Source organism: Perissodus microlepis, chromosome 7 (assembly GCF_051167445.1).
Source record: "Perissodus microlepis isolate ML-2025 ecotype Zambia chromosome 7, ASM5116744v1, whole genome shotgun sequence".
Taxonomy (NCBI): Eukaryota; Metazoa; Chordata; class Actinopteri; order Cichliformes; family Cichlidae; genus Perissodus; species Perissodus microlepis.
Genome location: NC_140467.1, coordinates 8,681,689 through 8,696,184, shown reverse-complemented (window position 1 = coordinate 8,696,184; position 14,496 = coordinate 8,681,689). Strand labels below are relative to the sequence as shown.

Below are 14,496 nucleotides of genomic sequence, written 5' to 3'. Positions count from 1 at the left end.
ACAGCAACACAACATTGCCTGGCTCGAAGTTACCCTAATAAAAGATAAAAGAACTTTTATTTTATAATTTTTAGCTTGTGTTTTGATAACAATTAGCCTAAACTTGAAACTTTTCTTTTAACATATTTGAGTGCTTTGTTTTGTTAATTATACTTTACACAATATAAAAAAACACACGAACAGCAACTTTGGATAAAGTAGATTTAATGGTGGGATCAACCTTATTTTTTTAAATATATGTACAGTTTGCAAAAATGAAAGGAAAATACATAATGTCATCACAATATTGACACCAACTGCAGTGGTATGCATAGCCTAAAAATCTAATAAAGAAAAAAAAAACATTTATAGCGTGTGATATATTTTTATATTTTCACCAAATGTAGACTGCAAACCTATTGTTAATTTGCAAATTTTTTTAATGAATTAAAATTTGCCCCAAAAAGAAATACATCGGACCATGTTTACAAGATGTTTGCATTTGGATGTAATGTCTGGATATAAGGTGGATGCTGCACTGCACATTAAACCCACTAAAGTTACTTGAAAGGCACAATTCACAATGAACAGCTTCCCGTGAAGTTTAGTTTTTGCTAAATAAATGAACGCAATAGTATTATAGTACTTAGTCTCATTTGAGATGTTTGATCTTTATTTCATTGCATGGAAATAAAACAAGTTAGCTTTTAAGGCTGTTGTCTTTTATGTAAACAGTAAGTGACCGATTTCATTACCTAACTGCTATATAGTTCAGTGTTTATTTTCACAAAATTCCAAATCTCAGCATTTAAATGGGGCCCCAATGAAAAGCCTTTTGGAACATAAATGCTACATTGGGATTCTTGTTTGGTCCTATTTTATGTCTCTTTACATTCACAGCACATAGCAGTTAACAGCTGCAAATAGTGGCAAAATGCATCAACTCAGAGAAATAATGAAGACAAGACTCTACTGTAAGGCCATCGTGGCAGCCATTGGATTAACCAGTTGTGTTCGCTGCTATCCTCTCTTCACTTGCAGCCTGTTTATTATCACAGCCTTTAAAAGAAGGAAGAAAATATTGTCAAAATGATATATATATTATCACCAAAAAGATGTCTTAATGAATGAACATGGCAACAAAATAAAATGCTATTGTGACAATGAGGGTGAAATATAGAGGTGAAAGAGTGGATATGCGGCATGGTGTGAGGATAATTAGCTGACATTTTGGAAAGCTGCATGAAAATGTCAAAAGTCACTGTGACAGCATGACAAAGACCGATGAGCCAATGAGAGAGCTGGCGACACCAGCTTGTGTGTGTGTGTGTGTGCTGTGACAATGATGTGGGGAGAGGTAAAGCCATTGTGTACTCAGAGGGGGGCTGATGGAAAGATTTTGTAAGATGGAGGGCTGACATGAAGGGAACCAGCTACCAGAAAATGGTCAAAACAGACAACTGAATTAATGTATGTGTCTGTGTGTGTGCCCACGTGTGGCAGACACCCATAAGTGTAAAAATCATAATAATGAGTTTAATACTTGTGGATGGTCCATTTGAGATGTCTTCTGCTTCTACGGCATCTGAAGAGCCAAAGACAACATAGATTGACAGACGGCCTTTTCTTTACCCTTGAAACGAGCTGCCTTACAAGTATTGTAAAAGGAATGGGCTTCCTCTAGCACCTTAATCAAGGGAAAATATTAAAATGGTTTAAATGATTTAGCAGCAGAACCTCTTTTCAGCCTCCTCCTTGCAAGTTTGATCTGATCTTGAAGGATCTGAACCCAGTCTCGTGGCCCAGGCAACTTCTCTATTTTGTGTTCAGTGCAGTATTTCTCTGTAAAAACTGGACACACACCATAGTTACATTAACGTTTGTTCAGAAATGTAGTTACACTTTAGTTTGTCTTTCTCTGCCCTACCTTTAATGGCACCCACAATGTTCTGGTCCAAGCCCTTACGGTTATCATTTAGCCCTCTCTTCCTTTTGCCATTTGGCAAGGAGTTAGCCAGCGTGGCGTCATCAAAGAAGGCACACACCTAAACACACAGCAGAGCTCTTGACCATGCAGCATTTTTGTTCTTTGTTCACATTTCACACGATTATAAAATAATCAGAGCGACAGAGAAAACGCTTTTAAAAATCATAGACGTGCACCAGTTTCCGGAACAGCAGGCTGCCTGAGCGTGTATAGTTGACCAGAATGGAGTCTAGCTGGGCCTTAGAGATAAACACGTCATAATCCTCTGCAAGACGCACCTCAGACTGTGAAGGAGTCAAGCAACACAGAGTGTTAATTGTAAAGCATTAAATAAATATCACCAGTTGAAATATGAGTTTTTAGAAAGAAAAAGCAAGAAGACGTTATCTTCATTTCTAGCATTAGCTCGAATCATAGATGTGCTGTAAAATAAACCGCAAGGATGTTTGCACAAAGGTTTATGTCTCATTAGGCAAAAAACAAGGAAAAATCAAGGTACTTAAACTTTTTCTTAGGCATGGAGCTTCACAAAAGAAGCAACGTTTAGGCTGCAAATTGTTTTTACATGCAAATACACATACACGTTCAAATTCATAAGACGGGTGCAGTGCACCTGAATCAAATTAAGCGTGCAAATGAGGCTCGGTAAGCACACATGTTGCTGCATACGTACATCCACACTAAGGTAAAGATTACCTCTAATGCTTGTGATTCCCTTAGTTGGTTCAGGAGAGGAGATGTGTTGTTGACCGTCACTGGGTTGGTCTGAGGTGGTGGCACAGGAATGTCAGAGGAGGTGGGATGATTGTTGGTTGTAGATGAGTCTTGTTTCTCACATTCTCGCTTCTTTGCAGATTCCATAGGTGCAGCTTTTAGCAGTGATGCATCCAGAGGAGCAAGACCAGCTCTTCTGGTGCTAAACACAGATAGCGGAGCCATCCTATAGATTGGCCTCCTCTTTCGAGGCCTGTGGCGAGGACTGGGTCCTGCACCTAGGCGAGGTTGAGACGGCGAATCTGCCCTTTCCTGCTTTTCTAAAGATGCTATTAAAAGGCAGAAAAACATTATATTGTGTTTATCTCTTTATTTTAGAGTGTGTATTGGTGTTCATTTACTAACCTTTTTGATTCTGCATCAACCTCCTCATGGCACGTAGTTCCTGCAGAATAGCCTGCAAGGTGCCCTTACAGTTACACATACAGCAGGGGGTTTCTGGCACAGTAGGAGGAACTACATCTGCTGGGAAATGAGGGATGCATTTGTTAGCACTTGTTCACTCTAACATATGCACACTGGTGCAAACATGCTTTAATGTAACAACAAAGGTGTAAGCCATTGCTGGTGTTCATCACTCAATATTTAATGAAATTCACTATTCTTCAAATAACTTAAAATTTGTTTAGTAGTTTTCTCCTTTCAAATGTGCACCGATATCCTACCATTAGTTTCATTCACTTTGATTAAACCCTTTGTGCTGTTGAGAATCCTGAGGGCTCTGGAGCGTGTGCTGTACTGGCCGCAGCCTGGGCTGTTTGGGACTGGGATGGATATGGATGAAGGTGAAGGCCCTGGATCCTCTGCAGAGTTCCAGCTGTTGCTCTGGTGGTCCTCTGACACCAGAGATAAAAGTTCAGGCTGATTTATCCAGTTCAGAGGCTTTTCCTGGGGCTCCTTTGTTAAGCTATCCTGCTCTGTACCAGCACGCTGGTATACTCTGCTGGTCTTATCGCTCAGAAGCCTCATCATTCCTGTGATTTGCCTTTTGATCTCCATGCCCTCATCCTCCAGCCAAGCTACATTAAGAGAGAATGGTGCTCATGTAATTACCGATATTTTGTATGATATATAATCAAAATTCATTCTCTGAATGGCACATACCATCAGGCATAGCACCATCCTTTGGCTCCCCATTGGCATCTTTGGAGCTGGAGTTAATCACATATGAAGGCTCTAAATCTGCAAAGAAAAAAAACCTGAATGGTTTCGTTATGAAGCACAGCTGCAAAGAAACGCAACAAAACCTTGGTGACAGATGTCACAGGATGATATTGCGGCCTTTTTGCCTTGTAAGGTTGAAGCTTGTGCGGGCTAATGAGCTGTGATGCCTACCAAAGCAGAACCCTCCACCTCACCCCCACCCCATCCCATGCAAAAACCACCACCTGTAGGTGGTATGAAGTAGTGTAGTCAAGAGAGGTGGTGTGTTCCTTACAGCTTAAGCAAAAAGTGCACAGTTGAAGCTCCTTGTTACGAGCTCAGAGTGCGCAACATATTTTCACATTTTATTCAATTTGCTTACTTAATTCAGTCTTAAAAATCTAACCGGAATGAGCCGCGTTAAGACTGATGTCTAGGATGTTTCTTTTATTTTCTTTTATATGCTAGATGTGAATCCCTATAGTTAGCTGCTGGTTAAAACCGAGGCACAGACTGGGCATTGTCGTGGCTATCGCTTTTGTTTACAGAGTCGTCTCTGCTGGCGCACAGCGCCAGACAAACACCCAGACACAGACGCGCGTCTTGCAAGGTCTTGCATTCATTCAGCAGCTTACCTCCATCCGTGACCAGTTTAAAGCTCTGTGACTTCCTTCTCCTCTTCCTTTCTCCAAACTCCATCTTCAGGTGGAATATCCAGTAAGTCGTGCAGTGGAAAAATATTCGCTCTTCGGGAGGACGAAATCACTGACTAGGTTACACTCAGCGGAATCACTGTCCGTCTGCCTTATTAATCAGTTAAATTTATTTCCTGCATGCGCTACAGATTCTCTCATCTCTTCGCAAATATTCGCAGTGTTAAGCTCAAAGTGGCCCGTTCAGTTGTATTCTACAGTCCATTCCCTTTGCCAGCATGATGCAGCTTCTTGGCTTCCGTCATGTAAATAAATTAATGACTTTAATATTAAAAAATCGTCACATATCCCTTTGCGCCACCTGATGGTATGTTCTCAACTGAAAGGTCGAGTCAGACATTTGCTAGTGGTGTCCAAACTGTGGACCGGTATTAACACAAACAGCACTGAAACAGAAAAACAAACTTTAGAGATTTTTTTAAAAGGACTTATTTTACAGGCTACTGTAGATGAAAAAAGGAGCCAAAAGCCAAACGTCGTTTGACTGAAAGGAGAAACAACTCAGTTACCAGATGTTTGGTGTTTACTGTGGTCGATATCTTTGTAAATCTATTTTTGTTCATTAAAGGGATCATGCTTCCTCCTCCACTCATAACAACTGTATAATTCTAAAGTCACCAGCAGAAAATATAGGAAGTAATATCGAGTCACTTATCACAAGTGAAGGCCATTTAGTCTCTTTCGCTATAATTTCCTTTATCACCAAAATACAAAAGATTATGGAGGATTTCAAAAAGTTAAGTCAGGATTTTTCATCTTCCCTTCTTGCAGTATAGCGCATTAGTGTCAGATACGTAAAACAAACACCCCTAAGTGTCGACCCATTTTCTAAATTTCCCTGTTTGGATTGAACCTGTTTCGGTCCATTTTGATGCTTGACACAATGGGATCATAGTGGTGAGTTTAGAGGTTTGCAGGCTTGGAGCAATGCACTGGGCCCCGTCATTGTCCTCACAGCAGAACATGGTGTTCATAGTTGTGGTTTAATTGTTGGGTTATCCCAATGTTTGGCTAACTACTGTGCATACATATCCAGAAAAGAATACATAAAGGAGTATCTCTTTTTTACTGTCTATTTGACCTTATTATTTTGGTGTCCTCTTAAATTCACTGAAAAACAGATTCATTTGACACAGATTATATTGTGTTCTAATGCTTTTATTTTGAAACAACTATTTTGAAAATTCTAAAAAGCTTCATGTTACCTTCCGGTTTAGGCAAGCGCGTTTCAGACTAACGCAGACTAACCTTAATGTGCCGTTTTTTTTGTTAAAATAAACCTTTCAGATGGATATACTTAAAGCTGAGATCGAAAGAAAGAGGAAACTCCTTGAAGAAAAGAATCTTGTTGACGTAAGTATCCGACGAAGTTGCTTGTTATTATTAGCTTGGCTACGTCGCTAACACGTCGTTTAACCAGGCTAGAATGATCGTTTTTCATCCATATCGATAGCTTTATCTATAAAGTACTGAACTCCTTCTGCAGTAGAATATAAAGCTAACTTTAGGATTAAGCTAAACACAGAGCTGTAGTTTACGAATTGTAATTGCTGCTACGTAACAGAACATTAACTTTATAGTATCACGATTTAAGCAGAAATTCTGGTATTTATACCGTTTAAACTTATCCTAGCATTTAATTTTTTTAATGCAAACATAAGTAAGCTAGGGAGAGCTAGGGGCACCTGGCAGTTCATTAGGTACACCTAGCTTAAATTCATCTCAAACTCATGCTATTATTGCATAGTTTCTGCATTAACGTCCTACCTGTACCACTGTACCAATTATACCCCCGCCAATCACCACCACCACAACCTCCACTTATTCATATATGATATTGATATAATATGATAGCATAAATTCCTTTTGCCTGCTTCTTTTTCTTTCCAGGACTCCAAAAAATTCTTTAAAAGGGCTGAGCTCTCACAGAAGGAAAGAGACGATTACTTCAGAAGATGCGGATACAAGGTTCATGTCAACATCACTCTGCTTCTCACTCTCTCGATTTTCCTGAGACACTCAGACTTATTTAATTCACTGTCTGGCTTGGTTAGTGTGACACAAAAATAACGAGTAAACCTTCTGCCAGCAAAAAGATAAGGACAGGTGTTGATGCTCAGGTGTACAACAGTGTCTGTATTTGTGTTTACTGTGGTGTTTTTCCCCAATTTGCCTCTGCTGCCTGCATCTGTAGGTTCAGAGAGAGACTCCTGAGAGCCAGGTATGGCATTGCACAGTGAAAGTAGCCAACAGGATGCATGATAAAAGGATAAAACACACTGTGTCCTAAACACTCATGCTTCCTAGGCATCCTTTCTGGAAGTTCTTACTGAAATCTGTTGGGATGAAAACCTAAAAGACGTAGCGGAGGGCACATTTTCTGGTTGTTACAAATAACCACATGAGCACTGGATATTTTGGTACAGGATGCCTGGACTCACCTAGTAGTAACTTAGTGTATAATAATTGGATATCAGCTTTACACAAATGGAAATATTCACCAGCTCACTTCTGCTGGATAGATTTAGACTTTTCAAGGTGATTTTAAAATTTTATCAATAAGATGAAAGCATTTTAAAGCTTGATTTAAACTCACCTGCATTCTGTGGATGCTAAACTGTGTCATTTCCAAATTATCAACATAGTTTAAATGTCATATAAATGAAATATTTATATGTGCCACAGTCATTATCACAGCTTTGCCTTATGCCAGGCTAGTTATGTATTACAGCCACTTGTCAGAAAGCAAAGGAACACGGAAAGGAAGCTTCAAAGCAAAAGTGGGACACTGCCACGGTGTTGATTTCAGCATGGGATAATGTACTGAAATGAAAAAGTGTTTTTGTTATCAAGCTCTGCTTCTTATTTTTGCAGATAATTTGTGACATAAGCTTTTAATATTTAAGCAAATTATGGTGTGCAACATGTTTACCGTGACATTTTAACAGCTGCTCAGTGGCAGATTGTATTTATGTTATACTTCGTGCAAAGCTTAAAAATCTGGCTCATTAAGCCATTCTCTTTGTACACGGGCAGCGTACTATGTTTTATTTAAAGCGAAAGAGCTGTTGTTTGCTGAGAAGGCTTTTTGTCACTATTTGCTGGTTCTTCTAGATTGTGGTTTAAAAAGCACAATCTAAGAGTGCTGGCATGCATGTGCCTTTTAAAGCATGATTTGGGTATATTTTGAGTTTCGTTGTGCAAAGAATACAGAGTATCTTTTTCCTGTGTTTAGGCCTGATGGGTGATTTAGACTTCTGTGGGAAATCTACCTTGTTACTTACGTTGTAACCAAAAACACTTTTTAACCCTATGCTGTAACCTTGCATGCAGTCTGATGTAACTACACAGAAGGTCAACACAGCCCACAACGGCTAGGGTTAACAAGGGTTTTCGGTTGCGTTGTAAGTTAGGATTTAGATTTCCCGCAGAAGCCTAAATCACACATAAGATGTTACAGCCGCTAAAGTTATCATGTTGGTGTAGTATTTGTTATATGCTTTCTTTTTTGGTAACTTATTGTGTTACTTGTCTTTCTTGAAGAGTTCCAGGTAAGGGAGTGGTGTGAATGTTTGCAGTTCTGTTTATTTTGTTGATGCTTTTTTGTCTCTTTGGTCATGAGGTCTCAGCTCATGAAGACATTGCAGATGTTTTTTCCCCCTCATTTCTTTTGTAGTAGTTTTATTTGTCATTTGGCCAAGAAACATTAGATTAAATTGAGATCCTCCAAATTGCCTTCATGTTCTTCCAATAATGCTGGTGTATTTCTGTTCCCTCAATATTGTCCATAAGATTGAGAAGAAAGAGGAAGATGAGCCATCCACTTCAACTAATCCAGTCTTGGAACTGGAGCTCACAGAAGAGAAGCTCCCAATGACACTTTCACGACAGGAGGTGAGTCAGTATAAAACATCAACACTTTCTTTTCATTCATTTTCCTTTAAATATCATAACATTTCATTTGCTTGCCACCAAGTGAATAAATATTTCATTTGCATCACTGTTTTTGTGTAGGTTATTCGACGACTTCGAGAACGAGGGGAACCGATCCGATTGTTTGGCGAGTCCGATTATGATGCCTTCCAGAGGCTCCGGAAAATTGAGATTCTGGCCCCAGAAGTAAACAAGGTAGGATTGAGTGTTAACTGGATTTTGGAAAAAACATGCAGTTGAAATTCACATTCATTCCACCTACTCTGGAAAATTGCATGCCACTTTAAATGTTCTTGATTGTACTTAGGAGAGATTGAATTTATTTTAGTGTCAGAATGCTGATTGACACTCATAATATTTACTGTTTTAACTGTGCCAAGGGCTTGAGGAATGATCTGAAAGCCGCCATGGACAAGATTGACCAGCAGTACCTGAATGAGATTGTTGGAGGAACAGAGTCAGGAGAATTGGACACACAGCATGACCTAAAAGTGCACGAAGAAAACACCACAATAGAAGAACTTGAGGTACAGTGCAATGTCCAAGAAAAAAGAATGAATCTCCAGTTATTAAATAGCTTCTCTTTTTGTCAGATAAATTTTCGGACACAGTTTGTTTTGTTTTCAATCATTTTATGTTTGTGGGTGGTGTTTTTGTGTTAATAATGAAATTATCCCCCTAGGCTCTTGGAAAAACTCTTGGAACAGGTGATGATGATGGGGACCAGGATGTTATTGCTAAATTTTTGAGGGTAAGAATTTCATGCTTGACCTTTTGATCTAAAGTTTTTATTAATTTACACAAAATGTTTTGGTTTTTTAGATGGTGAAAAACAGGAGCTTTTCTCTCATTTCACTGTGTCTCTATTACTTAACTCTAGGGGAGGTCTATATCAATAGGAAAAGTTGTAAAACTAAAGTTAAAATTCCATAAATCTATACCCTCCGCAATTTCCAAAGCTTTCCAGTGGGGCTAATTGGTGTCTTTTTTGGGGCCAATTCTGGCCCCTGGGCCTTACTTTTGACACCCCTAGTTTACAGGGAGCTCTTGGGTAAATATTAATAGTAATTAAAAAAATATATACTACTATACCTGCTGCTGTTCATATGTTTACATAGTTTAAAAAGTTTAACCTTTTGCACCATTATCAAAAGGAGAATTCATTATGAGTTATTTTTATTATATTTATTTCTTTTATTTGTTCTTTTTCAAATGGGTCAAATAATGGACATTTGTCTAGTGTTAGTTACCACTGCATTTCTTGGAAACATTTTCCTGTTGTTGGACTCTAGTTTCTTCTTGGCGTTTGGGCCAAAGATCTGAACAGCCGAGAGGACCACGTGAAGCGCAGCGTTCAGGGCAAGCTGGCCAGTGCGACACACTCGCAGACCGAGTCTTACCTCAAGCCTCTCTTCAGGAAGCTCAGGAAGAAGGTAATTTTTGTGGCTGGAGCAAAACAAACTATAGTGCATGGTTCTTTCATGTGTGAATTAACTTTTCATCATTATCTTTTACAGAATTTACAAGCTGACATCAAAGAGTCAATCACAGACATCATAAAATTCATGTTGGAGAGAGAATACGTCAAGGTATGATAATATCATGTAGCCCCTGTTGTTATTTTTGCAAAGTTATTTTTGCATCCATTATAAACTTTCCTAAATGTCTTTTAGGCAAATGATGCATATCTACAGATGGCCATTGGTAATGCCCCTTGGCCAATTGGTGTGACTATGGTGGGAATCCACGCCCGTACAGGACGAGAAAAGATCTTCTCCAAGCACGTGGCCCACGTTCTTAATGACGAGACGCAGAGAAAATACATTCAGGTTAGACCCAGAGTTATACACACTTATGTTTTTATGCTAACCTGTTGCTGAGACAGACACGAACATCTTTAGATATCATGGCTGAGTAGTTATTCCTATTTTACTTTTTGAAGTCCTCCACCTGGGGCGCATGTGCAGCGTGTGTAATTGGTGCAGTATAATGTAAATGTAAATTCCTCACTGACGAGTCAGCGCTTTGGAAATTGACATTACCCTGACCCATGCAGACTCACAGATATGGAAATATAATCAAGGCTTCAGAGTGTTTTCACATCTATAATTTGTTTTGTCTGATCTGATTCAGTTGATGAATTTTTTCATACGGTTTGATTTTAGCTGCGTCTGGGGCATGGGCAACAAAAGTACAGGAAGAAGGTGCTGCGTTCTGGAGTGGTTGGCCTGTGGTTGACTTTACAGCTAGTTGCTTTAGTTAATGCACTCTGCCCATGTATGGTGCTATGCCACATTCCAGAATACAAAGCGTACCTGGTTACGGCAAAAGCGTTTAGCTCAAACTTGCACTGTACGCCTTGTAATTAGGTCAGGTATTTTTTTTTTTTTTGTAACAGAGTCCAATCGTTGTGTTCACATCTGCACTAAAGAACCACACCCAGTGAGAAAGCGAATCATAATTTGATTCAAGCAAACCAAATAGTACTGGTGGGAAAACACCCTTAGACTTTAAAGATTACAACTTGAAACATTTTTAAAAGTTTTTTTTAAAGATTGTTTTTAAAGATTTTTAAAATGTTCATATGGTTTTACACGCAGTCATGTGTGTCCTCTTGATTTCGGTGGTGTTTTTATGTAAACCAAAAAACTGTGACCAAAACATATTTCTATGGAAAACAAAATTTACTCCTGTCCTTCAGGCGACTTTTAAAATCATTATTAGGTTGGCGTTTGTTTTCAGGACAGCGTCCCGCATTTAAGTCTATAAGAGTTAATACAATCGAATTAACACTGCATGTTTAAGACGGTGTGTATTCGTGGACGTTATGAACATGCTCCTTGCAATTATGCAGTGTGTTTACATTATTTGGTGGTTATTAACAAATTGGCATTAGAATTCTGCCCCATGAGGAAAACATTATTGTAACATTATTGTAAAGACCCTACTTAAACTTACCCTTAAGTAGGGTCCTTACCTTACCCTACAATATAAAGCTCCTTGAGGCAACTGTTGTTGTGATTTGGCGCTGTGTAAATAAAATTGAATAGAAAGAGATTTTTAACAATATGTAATCATTTTCGTTATAGTTGTGCATCCCCAAAAACTCTGTAAAAACTTAATATTCTAGGTTATATTCATATTTATTAAGGCTTACATTGTTTATTTGGCACCTGAGTGTTTAAAAGGGAAAACAATATTTCTAGGCAATTTAGGAAATGAGCTCCTTGGCATGCCCAGTAATAATGATATAACCTTATTCTTGTCTTAAAGATGGTTTCAGCTGGACCTAAAAGTGGGATGTAGCCTGAAGTCTCCGTTTTTAAACGCTTTTCACTCAAACTTTAATTTCCTTGATTGATTTTTTTTCCCCTTTCTCTACAGGGACTAAAGAGGCTAATGACCATCTGCCAGAAACACTTCCCTACTGATCCATCAAAGTGCGTGGAGTACAATGCTCTTTAACTCGTTATTTAAGCCTGCCTGATCCGTTGTATCGCAGTTCAAAGTTGGATTTTTTTTTTCTTCCTTTTTTCTTTTTTTTGTACCTTTTGAATTTTGGCTGTGGCATAATCTTCTTTAGTAAGGGATTACTCTGGAAAAGATGTCTAAATTAAAGAAGACTGGGTTCAGTAAGCCTGTTTATGTACAGTCAATATTATGCCAACTTGTGAGAGTAAAAAAACCATTTTGTATTTCAACTCTTTTGTCCCAGTAGCCTTGACGTCCTTCGTTGCAAACATACTGGGAAAATCTAGAAAGTTACTGTGGCAGAGAGCATAAATTTATTTGGATGCTTTTAATTTTAATATAGACCTCTAAGTCTTAATATCAACAAATGCTTTTCATGCTATGACAGTGTAAGTTTAATTACACCTGAGGCTTCATGCAGACTGTTTTCTGTGCACTTTCTTTAAGAACACAATAAACAAAAACAAAAAAGTGATCACTGTGTCATTAAAATATTTTTTCGTATTTTGTTTTTTTGAACACCATACATCGAAACTATTTTTTTAAATAAAGTTTTAAGTATTAATTTCCCCTTTTAAATGAGATTAAATGAGTCAAGATTTGTTTTCTCATAACCTTAGCTGCAAAATTCACATAATAGGCCAATGATTTCTTAAATTAGTAAGATGATCTCAAATGAAGTACTCTCACCATAGCATGCTTCAGTATCTTCTTTATTGCTCATGTTTTTAAGAATTCACTGGCAATATTCTTGTAAGATATAAATACATAATTTAAGAAATCATTGGCCTGTTATGTGAATGACTAAATTGCAATCCAAAGCATTATTTGTTGAAAACTAGATTTGCGCAATGATTGCTGATTAAAAACCCTCCGCTATTTTTTTTGTAAGACGCTAACAGCCAGCGTCATAATTCTGACCTTATTAAACAGAGTAACCATGGTGATATGATGTGCTCCTTGTTGTGATAGCACGTTCTCAGCTGCCTGAACCCACGTCACTACAGTTTCAGGCTGTCAAATCCAACCATGTCACTGGAGACCCAGCTGGCAGGTTGACAGTTGGCAGTGCAAATACCGTGAACTAGTGCTGGATTTTCCTCTGAACTTTCTCCCAGGATCCACGTCTAATTCAGCGGAAAGAAGACTGTCTCCTTTCAGCAGTTACAGTGGGGAAGCATTTGAAGTCGAGAAATAACATCATGTGAAGTAATCCACCCTGTGAGGCTTTTATCTTTTAGTCCTTGGGACGAAGTTAGGCTAAATATTTTGGCTTTTTTCCCAGTACATCACTGTCAGCAGTGATGTTTGCCAGGGCCTTGTAATGGTGAATGATGGTCAGGAGGAAAGTATTTAATTCAGTGTAAAAAACAAAACAAAGAAACATCATTGTATCCTATAATACCCGAGGGTTTCTGTTAGGTGTCGATTGGAAAAATAAAATGAATATTCAAAATTAAATAAAGCCAGGCTGTTAATTACTCAGGTTTGGACCGGAATGCTAACTACATCAGACCAACAGCAGGCCACGCTGTGCGGTAATGATCAGGCAAATGTCAAATTGATAAGTCCAAAGCAGATCCTGGCACAGTGGGCAACAAGGGCAACATGGCTAAGAAACACCATCACTATGGGGGAAACTGTGCAGCAAGGCAGAGGATATTTGAATTGAACAACTGTATTTATATATTAGTTCACTCTTAGCTGAAATAATCACTAAATTGTTTAACCAATGACGGAAACACGCTAGGTTTACAGCCACAACTTGTTTTTCCCAGAACTGATGAATTATACATCAGAATAACTGTTTCTTTGACAGCTCCATGTCTAATTAAAACACAAACATCCGATCCATGTTAAGTCATTGTCTCTGTCTCTTGATCATCCTCTTCATTTCACTCCAACTTGTCCAAAACGTTGAAATGTGAAAGAAGACTACAAAGTAATAGCTGGCCCCATCCCATTCTCTTGGCAGTGAGCCTGAAGGGAGGCGCCGATTTAATACTGCCTGAACTCCCAGATAATAATGAGGGTTTGTATTCATTATGTGAGGGTGCAACTTGTTTTCTGTCTAATGACCTGCAGATCCACGGGCAGGCCCTTTGCTGGCTGTAAGATGTGGGAAAACCTGATGAAAATTTGCTCTCTGTGCTCCTTTTTGCTCAATCAAAACACATTACAAATTCCAGGATTTGTGATAGGATTATCTCCAGCTACAGAATGTAGAAATTAAAGCTAAATGTTGTTCTGATGCTTGGTTGTTTTCCAATTTATTATTTCAAGCTAAACGGTGCCAAAAATAGCTAAAGGTTATTCTTAGATTAGGCAAGATTTGTTTTTTGCATTGAGTTAGTTCCAGAAGTGGTCATCAGTCATTAAAGATGATTTCAGCTCAGCACTTTATTTTGGGTGACCATTCATTTTCCTGGAAAAGCCCCTTCTGTGTAATGCCACTTTGTAGGTTTGAACTGTAATTAGAGCTTCATTCCTCTTTTC

The 14,496-nt window shown here is 38.5% G+C and overlaps 2 protein-coding genes across 4 annotated transcripts; one reads left to right on the top strand and one right to left on the bottom strand.

Annotated features, from left to right (window-relative positions):
* Positions 1-187: 187 nt before the first annotated feature.
* Positions 188-4,993, bottom strand: bend7 (BEN domain containing 7). Of its 2 annotated transcripts, none has more exons than XM_084933175.1 (10): positions 4,519-4,993; positions 3,845-3,922; positions 3,406-3,759; positions 3,086-3,205; positions 2,663-3,009; positions 2,143-2,250; positions 1,907-2,024; positions 1,717-1,830; positions 1,523-1,564; positions 188-1,038 (listed from the first exon to the last, which is right to left on the bottom strand). In XM_084933175.1, exons 1-10 carry the CDS (start codon positions 4,580-4,582, stop codon positions 980-982), a joined length of 1,404 nt encoding a protein of 467 aa, XP_084789301.1. In that variant the 5' UTR covers positions 4,583-4,993; the 3' UTR covers positions 188-979. The 2 variants fall into 2 exon arrangements, with proteins under 2 accessions (XP_084789301.1, XP_084789302.1); XM_084933176.1 differs by having other exon boundaries at positions 3,086-3,202.
* Positions 4,994-5,781: 788 nt separating this feature from the next.
* Positions 5,782-12,475, top strand: prpf18 (PRP18 pre-mRNA processing factor 18 homolog (yeast)). 2 transcript variants are annotated; one of them, XM_084933179.1, is made up of 11 exons: positions 5,782-5,949; positions 6,487-6,564; positions 6,791-6,817; positions 8,389-8,490; positions 8,611-8,724; positions 8,910-9,056; positions 9,212-9,280; positions 9,822-9,962; positions 10,047-10,118; positions 10,203-10,358; positions 11,914-12,475. In XM_084933179.1, the coding sequence occupies exons 1-11, from the start codon at positions 5,884-5,886 to the stop codon at positions 11,992-11,994; spliced, it is 1,053 nt and encodes a 350-aa protein (XP_084789305.1). In that variant the 5' UTR covers positions 5,782-5,883; the 3' UTR covers positions 11,995-12,475. The 2 variants fall into 2 exon arrangements, with proteins under 2 accessions (XP_084789305.1, XP_084789306.1); XM_084933180.1 differs by lacking the exon at positions 6,791-6,817.
* Positions 12,476-14,496: the final 2,021 nt, after the last annotated feature.

What these genes read in the sequence shown, in the direction of transcription:
- prpf18 (XM_084933179.1), top strand. Translation starts at nt 5,884, where the DNA reads ATGGATATACTTAAAGCTGAGATCGAAAGAAAGAGGAAACTCCTTGAA. An exon ending in GAGAGACTCCTGAGAGCCAG is followed by an intron (nt 6,818 to 8,388) that starts GTATGGCATTGC and finishes ATTGTCCATAAG; the next exon opens with ATTGAGAAGAAAGAGGAAGA. An exon ending in CGCAGAGAAAATACATTCAG is followed by an intron (nt 10,359 to 11,913) that starts GTTAGACCCAGA and finishes CTTTCTCTACAG; the next exon opens with GGACTAAAGAGGCTAATGAC.
- bend7 (XM_084933175.1), bottom strand. Translation starts at nt 4,582, where the DNA reads ATGGAGTTTGGAGAAAGGAAGAGGAGAAGGAAGTCACAGAGCTTTAAA. An exon ending in CAAAGTGAATGAAACTAATG is followed by an intron (nt 3,206 to 3,405) that starts GTAGGATATCGG and finishes CTCATTTCCCAG; the next exon opens with CAGATGTAGTTCCTCCTACT. An exon ending in GCCTGCTGTTCCGGAAACTG is followed by an intron (nt 2,025 to 2,142) that starts GTGCACGTCTAT and finishes CTGTGTGTTTAG; the next exon opens with GTGTGTGCCTTCTTTGATGA.